At 35.9% G+C, this 14,027-nt stretch overlaps 1 protein-coding gene across 2 annotated transcripts in view; it reads left to right on the plus strand.

The window, feature by feature from the left end:
* The window catches only part of LOC108746304 (glutaredoxin domain-containing cysteine-rich protein CG31559-like), a 32,769-nt gene that overhangs the window by 743 nt on the left and 17,999 nt on the right, over nucleotides 1-14,027 (plus strand). For both annotated transcript variants that reach the window (XM_018482993.1, XM_018482994.1), the window contains exon 2: nucleotides 803-2,495. In XM_018482993.1, coding sequence (XP_018338495.1) covers nucleotides 846-2,495 — 1,650 coding nt within the window. In that variant the 5' untranslated portion in view covers nucleotides 803-845. The remainder of the gene's footprint in view (nucleotides 1-802; nucleotides 2,496-14,027) is intronic.

Raw genomic sequence — 14,027 nt, forward strand, 5'->3', positions numbered from 1 at the left:
AGAGTGATCTAGTGCTTGTGACGGGGTGCAGCCTTAATTGTGAATCTCAGCATATAAAATTAATTAAATTATAAAATATATATTTTCTCATGCAGGTATTGTACATTTTTCCCTGCGCAATAATCATAATATGTAAAATACAGTCTATCAAGATCGAAAAGAAAAAAATCTTTTCGAAAATCTTATCTTGAAAATAGTGAAAATCTTGAAGACATGTTGTGATATCAAAAATTGAAATCTCTGTCTCTTGATTATGTATATGATATAATTACTCTATGTAAGGTATTGAAAAGAATTGGTTAAAAGCATATAATAGTTTCAATAGTTAAACGTTGAAATTGGCGATATCAAAGAAACAATATTAGTTTAATATTTCAATGTACACGTTGCTAGTTGGTCGAATGTGCCGATGAAAAGCGGTCTGTCCCAACGGCACTCAACTTTGATCGAGTGTTATGTTGTTCTGTACTTGCAGTTGCGTTTCAGGGCGAACTGTCCATACTGCATTTGCGGTGAATTAATATTGCCGTAAATCATAATAGATACACCTGTATAAAACGTGGCCATTTCGGGAAGTAGCTTCATCTGCGTGATTAATGTTTTTTTATTGATCTACCGGAGTAGATGTATATAAGTAGATGTATATTTATCATACGAGAACCTGTGCGTTATCATGAAAACGATTTGATCACGATTCGGTCTTGTAGTAAAGAGAAGGCCACAGAAAGGAAAGAGAAAGAGAAACCCCGTTAGGAGAGAGGCTTGAGAGTTAATCCTTGAACTTTTCAAATTCCTCGCCAAGGTGAAGCCTATGGAGTGAGCCACGGCCAACTTGGTATGCACGTATGGATGAGATCATCACGATGACTGTACCTCCGCCACTATCTGCGAAGACACAGGCCCGGGATGCGAGCCAGGCCGCTCGGCAGACTGTGTCAATCCGGACCGTTTCCCCTCCCGTCTCGCTGCCTCTCGCCACCGGGCCCGGAGCAACGGTATTTGTCGGAGTAAGCGCTCCTACCGCCGATTCCGTGACAACCTGCGGGAGAAGAATCCCGGAAGTGCAATCGGCGAACGGTGGCTGCGAGGAGCGGAGCAACGTCGTCGAATCGTCGCGGCAGCAGCGGTGGCAGCAGTCGCAGCATCAGCAGGCCGCCCATATAGTGAAAATCAAGATCAATCCGGATGGCGACAAAAATAGTAGGGTGATATCGACCGTACGATTGACTCTGGACGAGAACGATCGAAATCACGAGATCGAGAACGGTGAAACCGCGCGCGAACGTTCGAGCAGACGCGGCGACGGTGCGGTAGTGGTGAGTGCGACAAACTTGGTGAACGAGCGACACTGCGCGAGTGCCGGTGCCGGTGACGGCTGTGTGAGGATCAGTGTCTTCAGCGGCGACCCGGCGACCGGGTCCGACAATCAGGAGCGCAACAATAACGACAATAGCAACAGCAGCGAGGACAGCGACAAGCGTAGCCAGGACGACGACAGAAGTGATAACAGAGACATGGTGCACCGCGGTACCACTGAAACCCTGAACTCGTCCACCCTTGGCAGCCGTTCGAGCGCCTGTTTCTACTACAATTCATATCAGAGCCCGTTAAGCGGCATGGTGATGTCGAGCGGACAATGTTCGCCCAGCGACACCTTGGACAGCGGCACTTGCAGCGACCTTGACGGAACGCCGCCGCCACTGCCAAAAAAGAAGAACTCCAGTACGGTAATCCTGTCCAGCAGCACGCATAACCGGACTGGCAGCCTGACTAGCAGCGGCGCCGAGGTTGACAGCGACGACAATGAGAGCAACATCAGCTGCGACTCCTTGAACGGCGCCGAAGTGAACGGCGAGGACTCGAGCGAATATCGAGTACACGAAACGCCGAAGGAGAATGTTGAGGAAACGGTGGGCGTTGTTGAGAAATTAGGCCGAATCACACTGGCGAACGGCGTCAATGACATGATCGAGGAATCGAACGGCGTTCATCGTCAGGTCTCAATAACGGAACTCGGTCGCGCTCGGCCATGCTCGCCGGTGTCGTCGGCCAGCGTCTCGCCGTCACCATCCGGAACATCGTCCTTGTCAAAAGCCTCCTCGACGCCGCGGGTGAGGAGTCCTGATCCCGCAATCGAGCAAAACGGTCAATCGACGTTGTCGCCGGTAATCAAAGAGTGCACATACGAAGAGAGGAAGCAACGGGAACAGGAAAGGATAGAGCAGGAGGAGTGCGTCAATGCCACTCAGAATCGGTCGACTGGTCACAAATACCTATACGAGGACGACAGGTACTACAATTTCCACGTGAACGAGTTGCGCGATAATAATAAGAACTCAAACGGCGAACATGGGGTGGCCGAGAACGACGAGTGTTTTGCCGGTTATAAAATCCACGACAAGGAAGCCATACGAAGTGCCAAAGGGACCGTGCGCGGTGTGAAGAATAGAGTACGAGCGGGCATCGCGACGTTCCTGCAGTCGCCTACCTCCAAGGTTTGTGTGTGAATCAATGGAATAATTTAATTTCTGATATTTGCGTGCGAGATTATGACCTATTTATAGTCGGTTCTTATATTTAACCCGGGAAGGTCATCTGATTTTTTTTGTAAACGATCACTTGGGTATTTGTACACTTCAATTAAAATCATCAATTATTAACATATTGTACATTATTGATTATCTTCTGATTTATAATATTCTATATTTTCTAATTTTCTAAACAGTATAAGTAAAAATCATTTAATTAAACAGAATAAGCATGTCAAGTTATTATGATAGTACTTGTAAAAAAAAATCTAAAAAAAAAATCTAAAAAGATTTTAATTAATATATTGTAATAGCTTTCTTATTGCGGGGTTTCAATGGAATTGCATATTTGAATATTATGGTTTGTTATTAAAGAATAATTATTAAAGAAGAAAAATATGTTAAACAATATTCATACAAAGCAATAGTTTACAATAATTTACATTTTTTTATTTATGTATTATGACATCTTAAGATGGTCTTAAATATAGTTTTAAGATATCATAAGCTAATCACAGAGCCATATTAGCATTTTAAGACATTACTTATAAGACTTAGAATAAGAAGGGACTACGAATACCGGTCTAAATTAAAAAAAAACCCAAATCAATTAACACGTTGAGGGAAAAGTTTGTAAACAAAATTTGTAAACAAAAATTACATCTTTTATGTCAGATATATTTTTATATTTAGAATTATAAATATAATTATTATTGTTATTTTTAATAACATTATAGCAGTAATAATTATAAAAATGGAACGTTTGGCTGTAATTATTTTACCATGCAATTATAATTATAATATCACTTTTCTCTATGCATGATTGCATAAGTGTATTTGTAAATGTTCACATATGCACAGAATGTGGTAAACGGGATGTATTTTAGGAAGTATTTTAGGAATTATTTATTCAATAGAAAGCTAAATTATTAATTTAACTTCAAAGAGTGAAAATTAGTTTACTGTGTATTTCGCGCATATGTAGAGCGATAACAAGAGAAATGTGATTTATTTCAGGAATATTTATTCAATAAAAACCTAAATTGTTTATTTAACTCTAAAGAACGTAATGAATTTACAGAATAATATTCATTTTCAAACGTATACAAAAATAGAGAATAGTGCGTAATTTTCAATAAAGGCAGTCGGTGGAAAGCTTTTAAATTTTAGAATGAGTACCGCCATATTGTATGTACCACTAAGTTTACATATATGTTAGGTCTACTTATACAAGAAAATAACTAATAATGTTTTATTTATGAACTTGTATAACATTCCTCTCCTCCTGTACTTTAAATATCGACCAATCGATACGGTAGTACCGCTCAGCCTCGTAAACGACGGGTCGATTTGTTATGCAAATCAGCTGCTGGCAAGTACCTGAAGTATGTATTGACGAGTCCGGAATCGGTATCGAGCAGCTCCGGCGCAAGCCTGCATCAGGTTGAACTCAAATCCGTGCATCAAGTTGGGTGCACTTGATTCGCATGGTCTACGGGTCGGATACGAAGCGTTAGATTTACAGTTAGATAGCCGTACCGTCCTCCATCGCTCGCCACTTTGAATCAGATGGCATGGATTGGTAACTATATCGTGCATTCGAATTCGCATTCCACACATGTTTTGCAAGACACAGTGAACTATGTCTTTGCAAATACAATTCTACACTGAAAGGAAGAATTTTTGGTATTTGTGACTACAATTACGTATTACCATAATTATAATTATTAGATATTATATATCGGTAATAATGTTAGTAATAACTAATAAATAAATCGTTTTATTTTTTTATTATTGTGTTAGTAATAATAACTATATGTATAGTTTTATTAACAATTATACATAATGCTGGCATCGAAAATTACTATAATTATAGTTATTGTAACTATAAAAATGATTGCAATTACTATAACTTAATTATAACTTAAATAGTTATTTTTAATTACCAACTTATTTATTGATAAACCTATACATATATAGTTACAATATTATTAATATTACAGCAGTAATAATCATATAGTTATGGTAACATGTAATTATAGTCACAGATATAACAAATTTTTCTCTTCTATATATTTATATAATCTTAAAGTGATTCTGGATAACTGATTACAAGACGTATAATTGATATATTGTGACACATAATTATTGACGCTTCAAAAATTGTTACTTACATTTACAGAATAAATACATAAATAAATATCTTGATTTGAAAAACAAAAGTAAAAACGTCATCGGCAACATAATGGACGTCTGCGAAGTTGCGACTTGTTGAATCGAGAAAAGAAAAAAGCTAAGTTATTTATCCTCATTTTTCGCATGGCAGCGTGTTAGAATTTTATGACCAGTCTGAAATCACCCAAGGGACTCTTTTTCATACCTCTGCCTCTGTCATAAAATAAATAATAGCGACTTCAATAGACAGGTTTCTTCAGGGCTCAGGCAGCCAAGTAGAAGATCGCGCAGCGATCTGCAGTGAATGATAATCTTTTCAATGTCCTTTGACAAATATTTACTATCGTCTTGTTATTGAACACGTTTAGTCGTCGCGATAATCGGCTTACTTGTGGCAGGAGCATAGGAGCTTATTTGCTGTCTACCGGTTATTCGACGTATTTTGCATTGAATTCCTCTCAGTTGCTGATGAGAAATCCGTGGCTATTAAGATCTCGCGAAATGGATTCCAGACAAACGACGTAATACATATTTAGTGCGTCTTTATTACGAAGTTTCCGGGGTTGCTATGCGAACGTCGTGCGTCTGTGACGTTCGTACCATCGATGCGGAACAGTTCGACATAACGGTAGATTCGATAAAACGATATTACAGCAACGTACTGAGAAACGCGACGTACGCAACATAGTTGAGAAATATTGGCCACGAAACACAAGCTACGTTACGTCCTCATGTTCGTCTTTGGCTCTTCATGTATTTCTCTTTGTTATCGCACACCCGTGCCTGCCATTCATCCATCTCTCTCTCTCTCTCTCTCTCTCTCTCTCGTTCGCTCGCTCTCTTTCTGTCTCTCGTGTACAGCCGAGCGGTCTATTTCGCGAAATTACAGAGACCGAGGGTCCCTCGCTTGCACGCAAATGCGCTGGCAACGGCTGAGAAGTAATCCCGCATTTCCTCGCGGCTGAATCTACCTTTGAGACTTCCACGCCTCGATTGCACTTTTCACGTACAGTCCATTGCGAACGTGCGATTATCTGTCCATGAAAATCGACGCTCGCAATGTAAATGATGACATTTTAATGAGATGCGTTCTACATCGCATGTCCTTGTACATAACTATTGCCAGAAAAGTCTATAGAGTGTAATATAATATAATATTTGTAATAAAATAATTTAATGTTTGATATCTTATTTTAAATGCTATTTTTTAATATATCTAATAATATTTTTTATTTCTTACTATACTGCAAAGATGAATAAAAATGGAGAGAATATGCGTTTCAAAGAAGTAAAAGTGGTTATTATAAATCTCCATAACTGCATATTTTCTTATCAACTTTTCATTTATTCATATTTTATTTTAAATATATAAATTGCTCATATGAGTCAACATTTACAATTACTAGTAAAGGAATTTAAAATTAATTAATTTTGCAAGTAATTAGGAGAAATGTAAATGGTTGTGATAATTAATACAATATGCTTTATGTAGATATACTAACGCATTCTTTGGAAATACGGAATGAAAGTAACACTTACACTTTCGGAATGTCGCTTCAAGCTCAGATAACGATTTGATTGATCGCCATGGAACATTACTATATGCCAATAGATCTTTTATGTGATTGATACGTTAACCGCAGTTGGGTAACTGCAATTTACGATATCGAAATATTATGCGTGATTTTGTAGATCGCGCAACTGATGTAAGAAATTTAATTTTACATAAAAAAAGAAATTAAGTAAGTGTACTAATATTTCGACCTGAAATCATAAATCGCTTTGGGTAAACCACCATACAACGTTTGTCGCTCCTCGCTTCTTCATTGCACGCGAAGATTTATCTCGATATTCTATACATTTTACCCATATAATATAAGGATGCATTGTACATTTTTCATTTTCCATTACAATTGATGCTTTATTTTCCGCTACAATTGACTTTAACATTTTAATTGACATGACAGAAACAATTTGATATATATAGAGTATAAAGCTTTAAATCGTTGACGTTTTCAATAGTATTGTTGCAATGCAATTATTAATTTGATTGTAATATTTTGGATAAATGTATTATATTTTTTGCGCATATTGGAATACCTATTATTCGAAGTTAACGTGTTTTTTAATGACTTAATTGCTCTCTTTTATACAAAAAATGTTTTACAAAAATGTATAAACATATTTTGTATATACACATTAATATAATTATTATTTTTGAGGCAAATACAACATAAATTTGGTTTAAGGGTCTGTTTTGCGACAATTTTCTCCTATTGCTTAGCGCTTTCTCCTCATAATAGAATTCTTGTGGTCGAGAAGAACAGTTGGAATTACAAATGTCGAGATATCATGCGAAATTACTTCCGAGTCTGAGAACTTCATTGTTTACATCATGCTGTGGTGATCTTGAAATTTTATGAATTTCGATTAGTGCCGAGACATTTGATTATTATTATGATTTAGCCTAGTTTCAAAGGATAGCAATGTACAATATATAGGAAACGATAGTTCTACTTCTGCGTAATTAACAGTTCAAAGCACGGTTTCAAATACCATCAGTTTCAGTAGAATGTTTGATATAATTTACATTTGAAACTGCCGTAACAGTATCTTAAAACAATACATATGGAGTATGTATCTGTTTCACTATGTTGATTGTTGGTTGAAACTTGTGAGCTGGCTTCAGTCTCCTCAATAAATTGAAGAAAAAAATGTTTTGCTTAAATAAACAAATAAAAATAGTTACATATATTGCTTCTTTTAAAAGTGACACAACCAAAAAATTTGATTTTTAAGTTATTACTTAATTTTATTTAAAGAAATGGTCAAAATATCACAATTGAAAAAAAGTGAGGTTTTAAGGATTGAAACAAAAATAACAAAATGACATTTGATTATGTTGAGAAAGAGAGAAAGAGAGAGAGAGAGAGAGAGAGAGAGAGAGAGAGAGAGAGAGAGAGAGAGAGAATATATTTTTTTTATTAATATTACTTAATTAATTAATAATTTTTTGTAAGTTGAAAAATAATGGTTCTCCTTTTCTTTAAATTTAAGAAGAATATTTGATTTTATCAGCTGTATTACTTTTGCCATAGAGAAGAAACGACCTTGGAAACGACGCATACTTTGATTATTGAAAAATATGTACATATAATGCATATATAATTATTTATTTTTTGCTTTCAATCGCATAACGCAATATTTTAAACATCTTGCTACCAAACAATATATTTTAATGCCACGACTTTACATTTATTGCTTCTAATTAATATTTAATATAAAGAAAATCGTTTTCTACTGAGTCAATCATAGTTGCATGTCATAGAAGCACACACGCCTTCTATATTAATCGCATGTCATTTCAACGAATGATTATAAACTGCAAAACTGTATACGCAATTAAAATGTTATACGTTTAATAGCCAGCTAATTTGTTTAGTAAGTAGAGATACACGCTTCGCTTGAAAGTCTGTATTATGGAGAATAGCTAGTTTTACTGCCGGCGTATTTAATTAAAGAATCTTCATAAAGCCGTAACCGATGGTGCCGTGAAATAACTAAGTTAAATTTGGGAACATTATTTTCGTGCGGAATTCAATAAAACAGTAATTGCGATTAATTGGCAATTTAGGTATGAATTATGCAGAAAAGGGAAGCTTACTACAAAGGGGCAAACTAGGAGAAACTTTGATAAATCGCACGTATGAAAATTATAATTTATACTTATGTTAATACATATATTGAGTAACTTCAAGAATTGAAATAAAACTTTCTTCTTTTGGAAGAAAACTAGTCATTTTCCTTACTCGTACACATTTTATCAGTGCGTAACTAGTTACATAATTATCCGTTTTGTTACACGTAATAACGTATAAAAGCATATGGCGCATTCAACCGACAATATGGCCCGTCGGAATTTCTCGGAATATGTACTTTCTCATGAAAGTGGAACAACGATAAATTAACGGTTATTCGTAAAATGAGAGAGTGATTGCGAATTGTTCTCGAAACCATTAATTTAATTCGTTTTCGTAATAACGTTTCTATCAAATTCCGCACATTCGAAATCCCGATCGCGTCTTGCTCTGATCAAACAGATAGCTTCATTGCTTCGGGCTTTATGCGCGGTATCGATGCACGTGTCTACGCATGCTGATCACAAGCTAAGTAGCATTACTCTCATTTAACATTACTATAAATTTTCATGAAGCTTGATTCACACGTGTATGCACGCAACCCAGTTCGGTAGCTTGGTGACCAACTGTGTGGTGAGGAAGGTGAAATAACCGATGATAAACGCGGAACAGATACGACCTACTTCATCGTCCGCTTCCGCGGGGCCAACTTTCTTTCTTTCTCATTACGAAAATTATCCCCGTGAATCGTATTGATTGGGCTTCATCTGTCTCTCGATATAATTGTACGCGGCTTCATTCGAACTGTTTCGTTAAATTGATTTCTGCCGCGCGAAATCAAATACACGTCGATCAAATATTAAATTGATAGACTCTTCGCGAAATTAAATTAATAGACTTCGTGCCGTCAATGAAATGCCGTAGGTCGCATCTCGCCAAACGATAATGGCCTTTTGAAATCGGACATGTAAAGCTGCAATCTTCCTTTATGTAAATATACTTTCGCATTTCTATCATTCGGAAAGTTCTAACGGCGTAACGTAAATGACTTATGTAAGTACACCTGAATTACTAGTAACTCGCATTAGCTTTGCTAACGAAGTGATGATGCCGACGACACCGGATGGCTAAGATGACCTACTTCATCTACCGATTTTACGAGGCTCCCTGTTATTTCGCATATTCAAGAGAGATGAATTTGCCGGGACCTCTAAACGCCGGTGGCAAATGACGGGAGGTCGACTTCATGAATTTCCCGGTTGAAGAAAACGCGTTAGGCATGTCCACGAGACAAATCGGGTGGGAAAAGAGAAAGCGGGTCAAAGAGGCCACCACAGCGACAGCAACAACAGCACTGTAGTAGTTTTAGCCTCTTCTTGGATTCGATCAAACATCTTCCCTCGTATTTTTTGCATTTTAAATTCGCCCTCGTTGTCGTCTCATATTCCCTTTATGCTCATGTTTTCTCTGCTAATTTCCTATATACGTTTGAACTTTTTTACAAAAGCTTTCTTCAGCTAGTATATTTATCAAGAAATTCGAAACCGTGCGGCGTGAGCTTGTCCTTTACTTAGCATCTTGTTTTCCAATTATCTAATAATAGGATCTACGATATTGGCCGTAACACCATTCCATGTGAACAAGATATAGTAATGCGGATATTAAATTTACTAGTGGATTATTAAACAAATACTTGCAACATATTATATATACATATACGAGTAATCTCATAATAGTTTCATGTTTAAAGTTAACATGGAATTAATATTTGTTGAAATCATTAATCATGATTTTGAATTAGCATATCACGTGAAAAAGCTATTATTGTGATATTATTAGCTATGGAATTGTTAATATAGAAAGCATCTCATGTTTATGTATATATTTTAGTAAATTGCTTTACTAATGAAATATTTATAAAGATAAATAAAATTTACACAATATAATTATTGAAAAATATAGCTGCATTTTTCTTTTTTGTGCAATACATAGGACTGTATTTACACCTCACTTTTATCAGTAAATGAGCGTATTTAACAAATAATTTACGTTATGTGTACTATAGAATCTCAGAAATAAATGCCTGCATTTATTAATAAAAGTAAAATGTGAATTGTGACTTTTAGCTCTGAAATAAAAAAGATGCACAGATAAGTATACAGAAATCTTATTCATAGCGTATTGAAAAAATCACATCTATAACCATATCCAGTTCAGGATCATTTTTTGTTTTGTTTTTGTAAATAAAAATAATTTTTATTTTAAAAGTAATCTATATATAGAGCAAGGATCTCTCTCTATATTCTCATCAATCATATGACTCGAACTGGATAATTGCTACGCGTGTTTTCGTTCAGCAATGAAAAATAAAAAAAACGTACTTCATCAACAAACATTACTCGATTCTTCGTAATTTGTAGCTGGTGCACCGTTATCAAATGATGAAAGAGTACAGGTATGCATTTGCATATATTTGTACGCATGACACGAGTAACCCAAAATTTGGAGAATTCCATCTGATCTGAAACCGGTTTACCAGATCTATAACGGAAACATAATATTCCAAAAGTTATAACGGGAATTACATATCACTGATACGTATATTCAGTACAATCTAGATAAACGTAAACGTATACAAGACGCATATAGTCTATAGAAACGCCGCGTTTAGTAATATATAAAGTAGTTTAGTAATACTAAAGCTAAGACTCGTTTTGACTGAAAATGGCTTTCTTCTCTCTTATATATGTTTAAAGATTTTTCGGTCTATTTTACTTAATACTGTAAACGTGCCATATTTCTCCGCAATTTGAAGCAATTGAACTCATTTCGAGTTCCAACATACGTTAATATTCTAAAGTTACACATTATTTTCCACTTGCCACGGAACGTGGCATAAAAGAAATAATGCACGGTATGTTAAACCGTGAAGGAAAAAACGCGCACATTTCTCTAGCTTAGAAAATTTCTAATCCCGCACATTCAACCTTGCACGGAATGCACGAGTTGCAATTCATTTCCTATTTGCCTCTAGCAATAATATTCGGACCGCAAACGTACGGACTTTACATTTAATTAATTAAAAGTCACACAAGCTTAATCCATGTGTAACTTCTGTCTGAGTATCCAGAGATGCAATATAAGATCTGTTTTTTTATTACTGCACTCTCTAAACTGGTACACACGATAAGTTGAAAGTGAAACAAATATACGTTTGTTTCATTTTCAACTTATTGCTTACAGCAATAAAAAACAGATCTATAATCAGCTAATCTTATAAAAAAAAAAAACTCTGACAAATAGCTGTTTTTCCATTAGAGCTACCTTGCAATTCAATAACACCGAAAACGACCTGCGGAAATGTTTCATATTGAATTCATAAATACTTTCAACAACATTCGCATTATATTATATTGCGATATTTACAATGAGAATGTCGACACGGTAATATGAAGCTCCTTTCTAGTCATGAGATCGTTGACATTTCTGCGGCGGACGCGCGGTTGCAATCACGCATAAATAATTGAGCATACTTATGAAAGTGCACTTTCTTCTTCGGATTCACACCTCGTTCTGATGGACGTGCGGCACCCACCAACTCTTGCGAAATGATTATTGCTTCTCGATACAATCATAATGCATTTTATTATCGAAGATGAGTAAAAAGCTTATTTCTCATCGTTGATTTCGTAATGATGTGTTGTTTGATGACGCATAATCAAGCTTGGCTACGTGTGTTGAAATACATAGAAGCACGTACTAACTGTAGAATTCCACAGTAGTTGAGTTAGTGAGTAGTTGATAAACAGGAAATGAATCTTTTATATGTACACTGAAAAACATCGGCGTAAATTTAACAACCATGCGATGTCTGTATAATCCTCATTGTATCGATTTTAACATTAACACTAATATGGTGAAAATTTATAAACATGTCGCATGGTGTTAAATTCATACCGAAATTTTTCACAGCATAGAATTTCTTAGAATTAAATATATTATTCATAGTACATACAATAGATTTGATGTCGATCATATTTCGAGAAATTACAATTTCTATCTGTGTAAGTAAGAAATGATTTTTTAAATTAATATAATATTATTTTATTGAGCTAGTATGTATGTGTTAATTCTTTATATAAAATCATTACACGCTCACTTAAAAATTATAATACTTTTATAACTAATTCTATAATTAAGTAGGATTTGCTTGTTAAAAGAAACACGACTGAAGCGTATAGATTAAACTAGAAGTAATTTTATAATTTATAAGATTTCAATAATAAAATTATACAAGAAGTGCTCGAGCAAGAAATCGATTCGGAAATTACTATGGAGATTACAAGTAGATCTACATTGAACATGTAATAAGGAGTGAAAGCTTTCAGTTTCAATTTCATTGAAATCGAACTTCAGCTTGTGCTCAGATTTACTTCGTGAATGTCAATTGAAAAACTCAAAATGAATTATATTAAACAATTCTAATATATTTTCATTTTACTTGAAAGTAAAATGGATTACGGCTCGGAAATGCAAATATAATAAACTTTTGATTCTACTTATAAAACGACTTTTATATTTAAACTTAATCTGTCATAACTTTTTTGTTCGAAAGACAGCAAATTTAACATAAAGGGAAGATGTTTATACAATATGAAAAGATATGATGATAATACGCTATACATCTCAAAGAAAAGAAATTCTTTTCAATAAAATGGAAAAAGTAGATTCTTATAGTATTTTGTATTTAAACAAAGTATAAAGAGCACTGTTCCGCATGAAATTCTCCACGGTATGCGATTGTCTGTGGTGTGTTTACTTTCTGTTTATATAATTGTTCAGATTGTAATTTTAAATGACGAGACGAGAAACGCGAAGTGGCGAATAGAAGTGGCGATACCAGACGATACCAGACGATACCGAGTAATGCGCTTCGCACGATTTACATTTTCGGAATAATCCACGGATTTCATTGAGCTCCTCGTAACTCATGCGGACCAATCCGCGACCGCAATTATACTCGATTTAATGATCGATCGGAACATGTGACGGTATTCCCATGCCAAAATCAAATGTAACCTCGTGCGTATGAAGTCGCGGTTGACATTTCGCTACATGAGGTAGGTCAAGCCGAACAACGCAAGTTGCATGCCGATATACGCACGTGATCTGCGGTGCAGCAGGAATTTGATCGAATGTGTTCTTTAAACGAGGAGATCCATCGATCGCTCGTCTCCATTGCGGACCTCGGCGGGAAACGCATGTGAAATTACGTCATGCTCGTGTAGACCTTAAGAGAGGAACTGGGCAGAATGCATTCATCGGACGACGGCACATTTGCATCGATTATTCCGGCAAAGGTCAGATCTCGCCTGACATCATCACGATGCACGCGGCAACGCAGATACAGTACTTGGTCGCACGTGCAACGAGAGAGGCACGTTCTTTCTTTGACGCTTTAGTAGGGAACGAGATTAAATCGCGATGATGTACTCTATCGAATGAGAAGAACGAGAATAAAGATTTCTTTCTTTATCCGCCATGAGGGTCACGTGCATCGTATATGTTCTGCCGGCCATTCTGCCGCGTGACTTTTATTATTTGTACCATCCACTCGCGAAATTTGCCATTACATAAGCAAAGTGGAGAAAAAAACCGAAGATAGAACGCGGTCTAAAGTTATATG

This window comes from Trachymyrmex septentrionalis, unplaced genomic scaffold (assembly GCF_001594115.1).
Source record: "Trachymyrmex septentrionalis isolate Tsep2-gDNA-1 unplaced genomic scaffold, Tsep1.0 scaffold165, whole genome shotgun sequence".
Taxonomy (NCBI): domain Eukaryota; kingdom Metazoa; phylum Arthropoda; class Insecta; order Hymenoptera; family Formicidae; genus Trachymyrmex; species Trachymyrmex septentrionalis.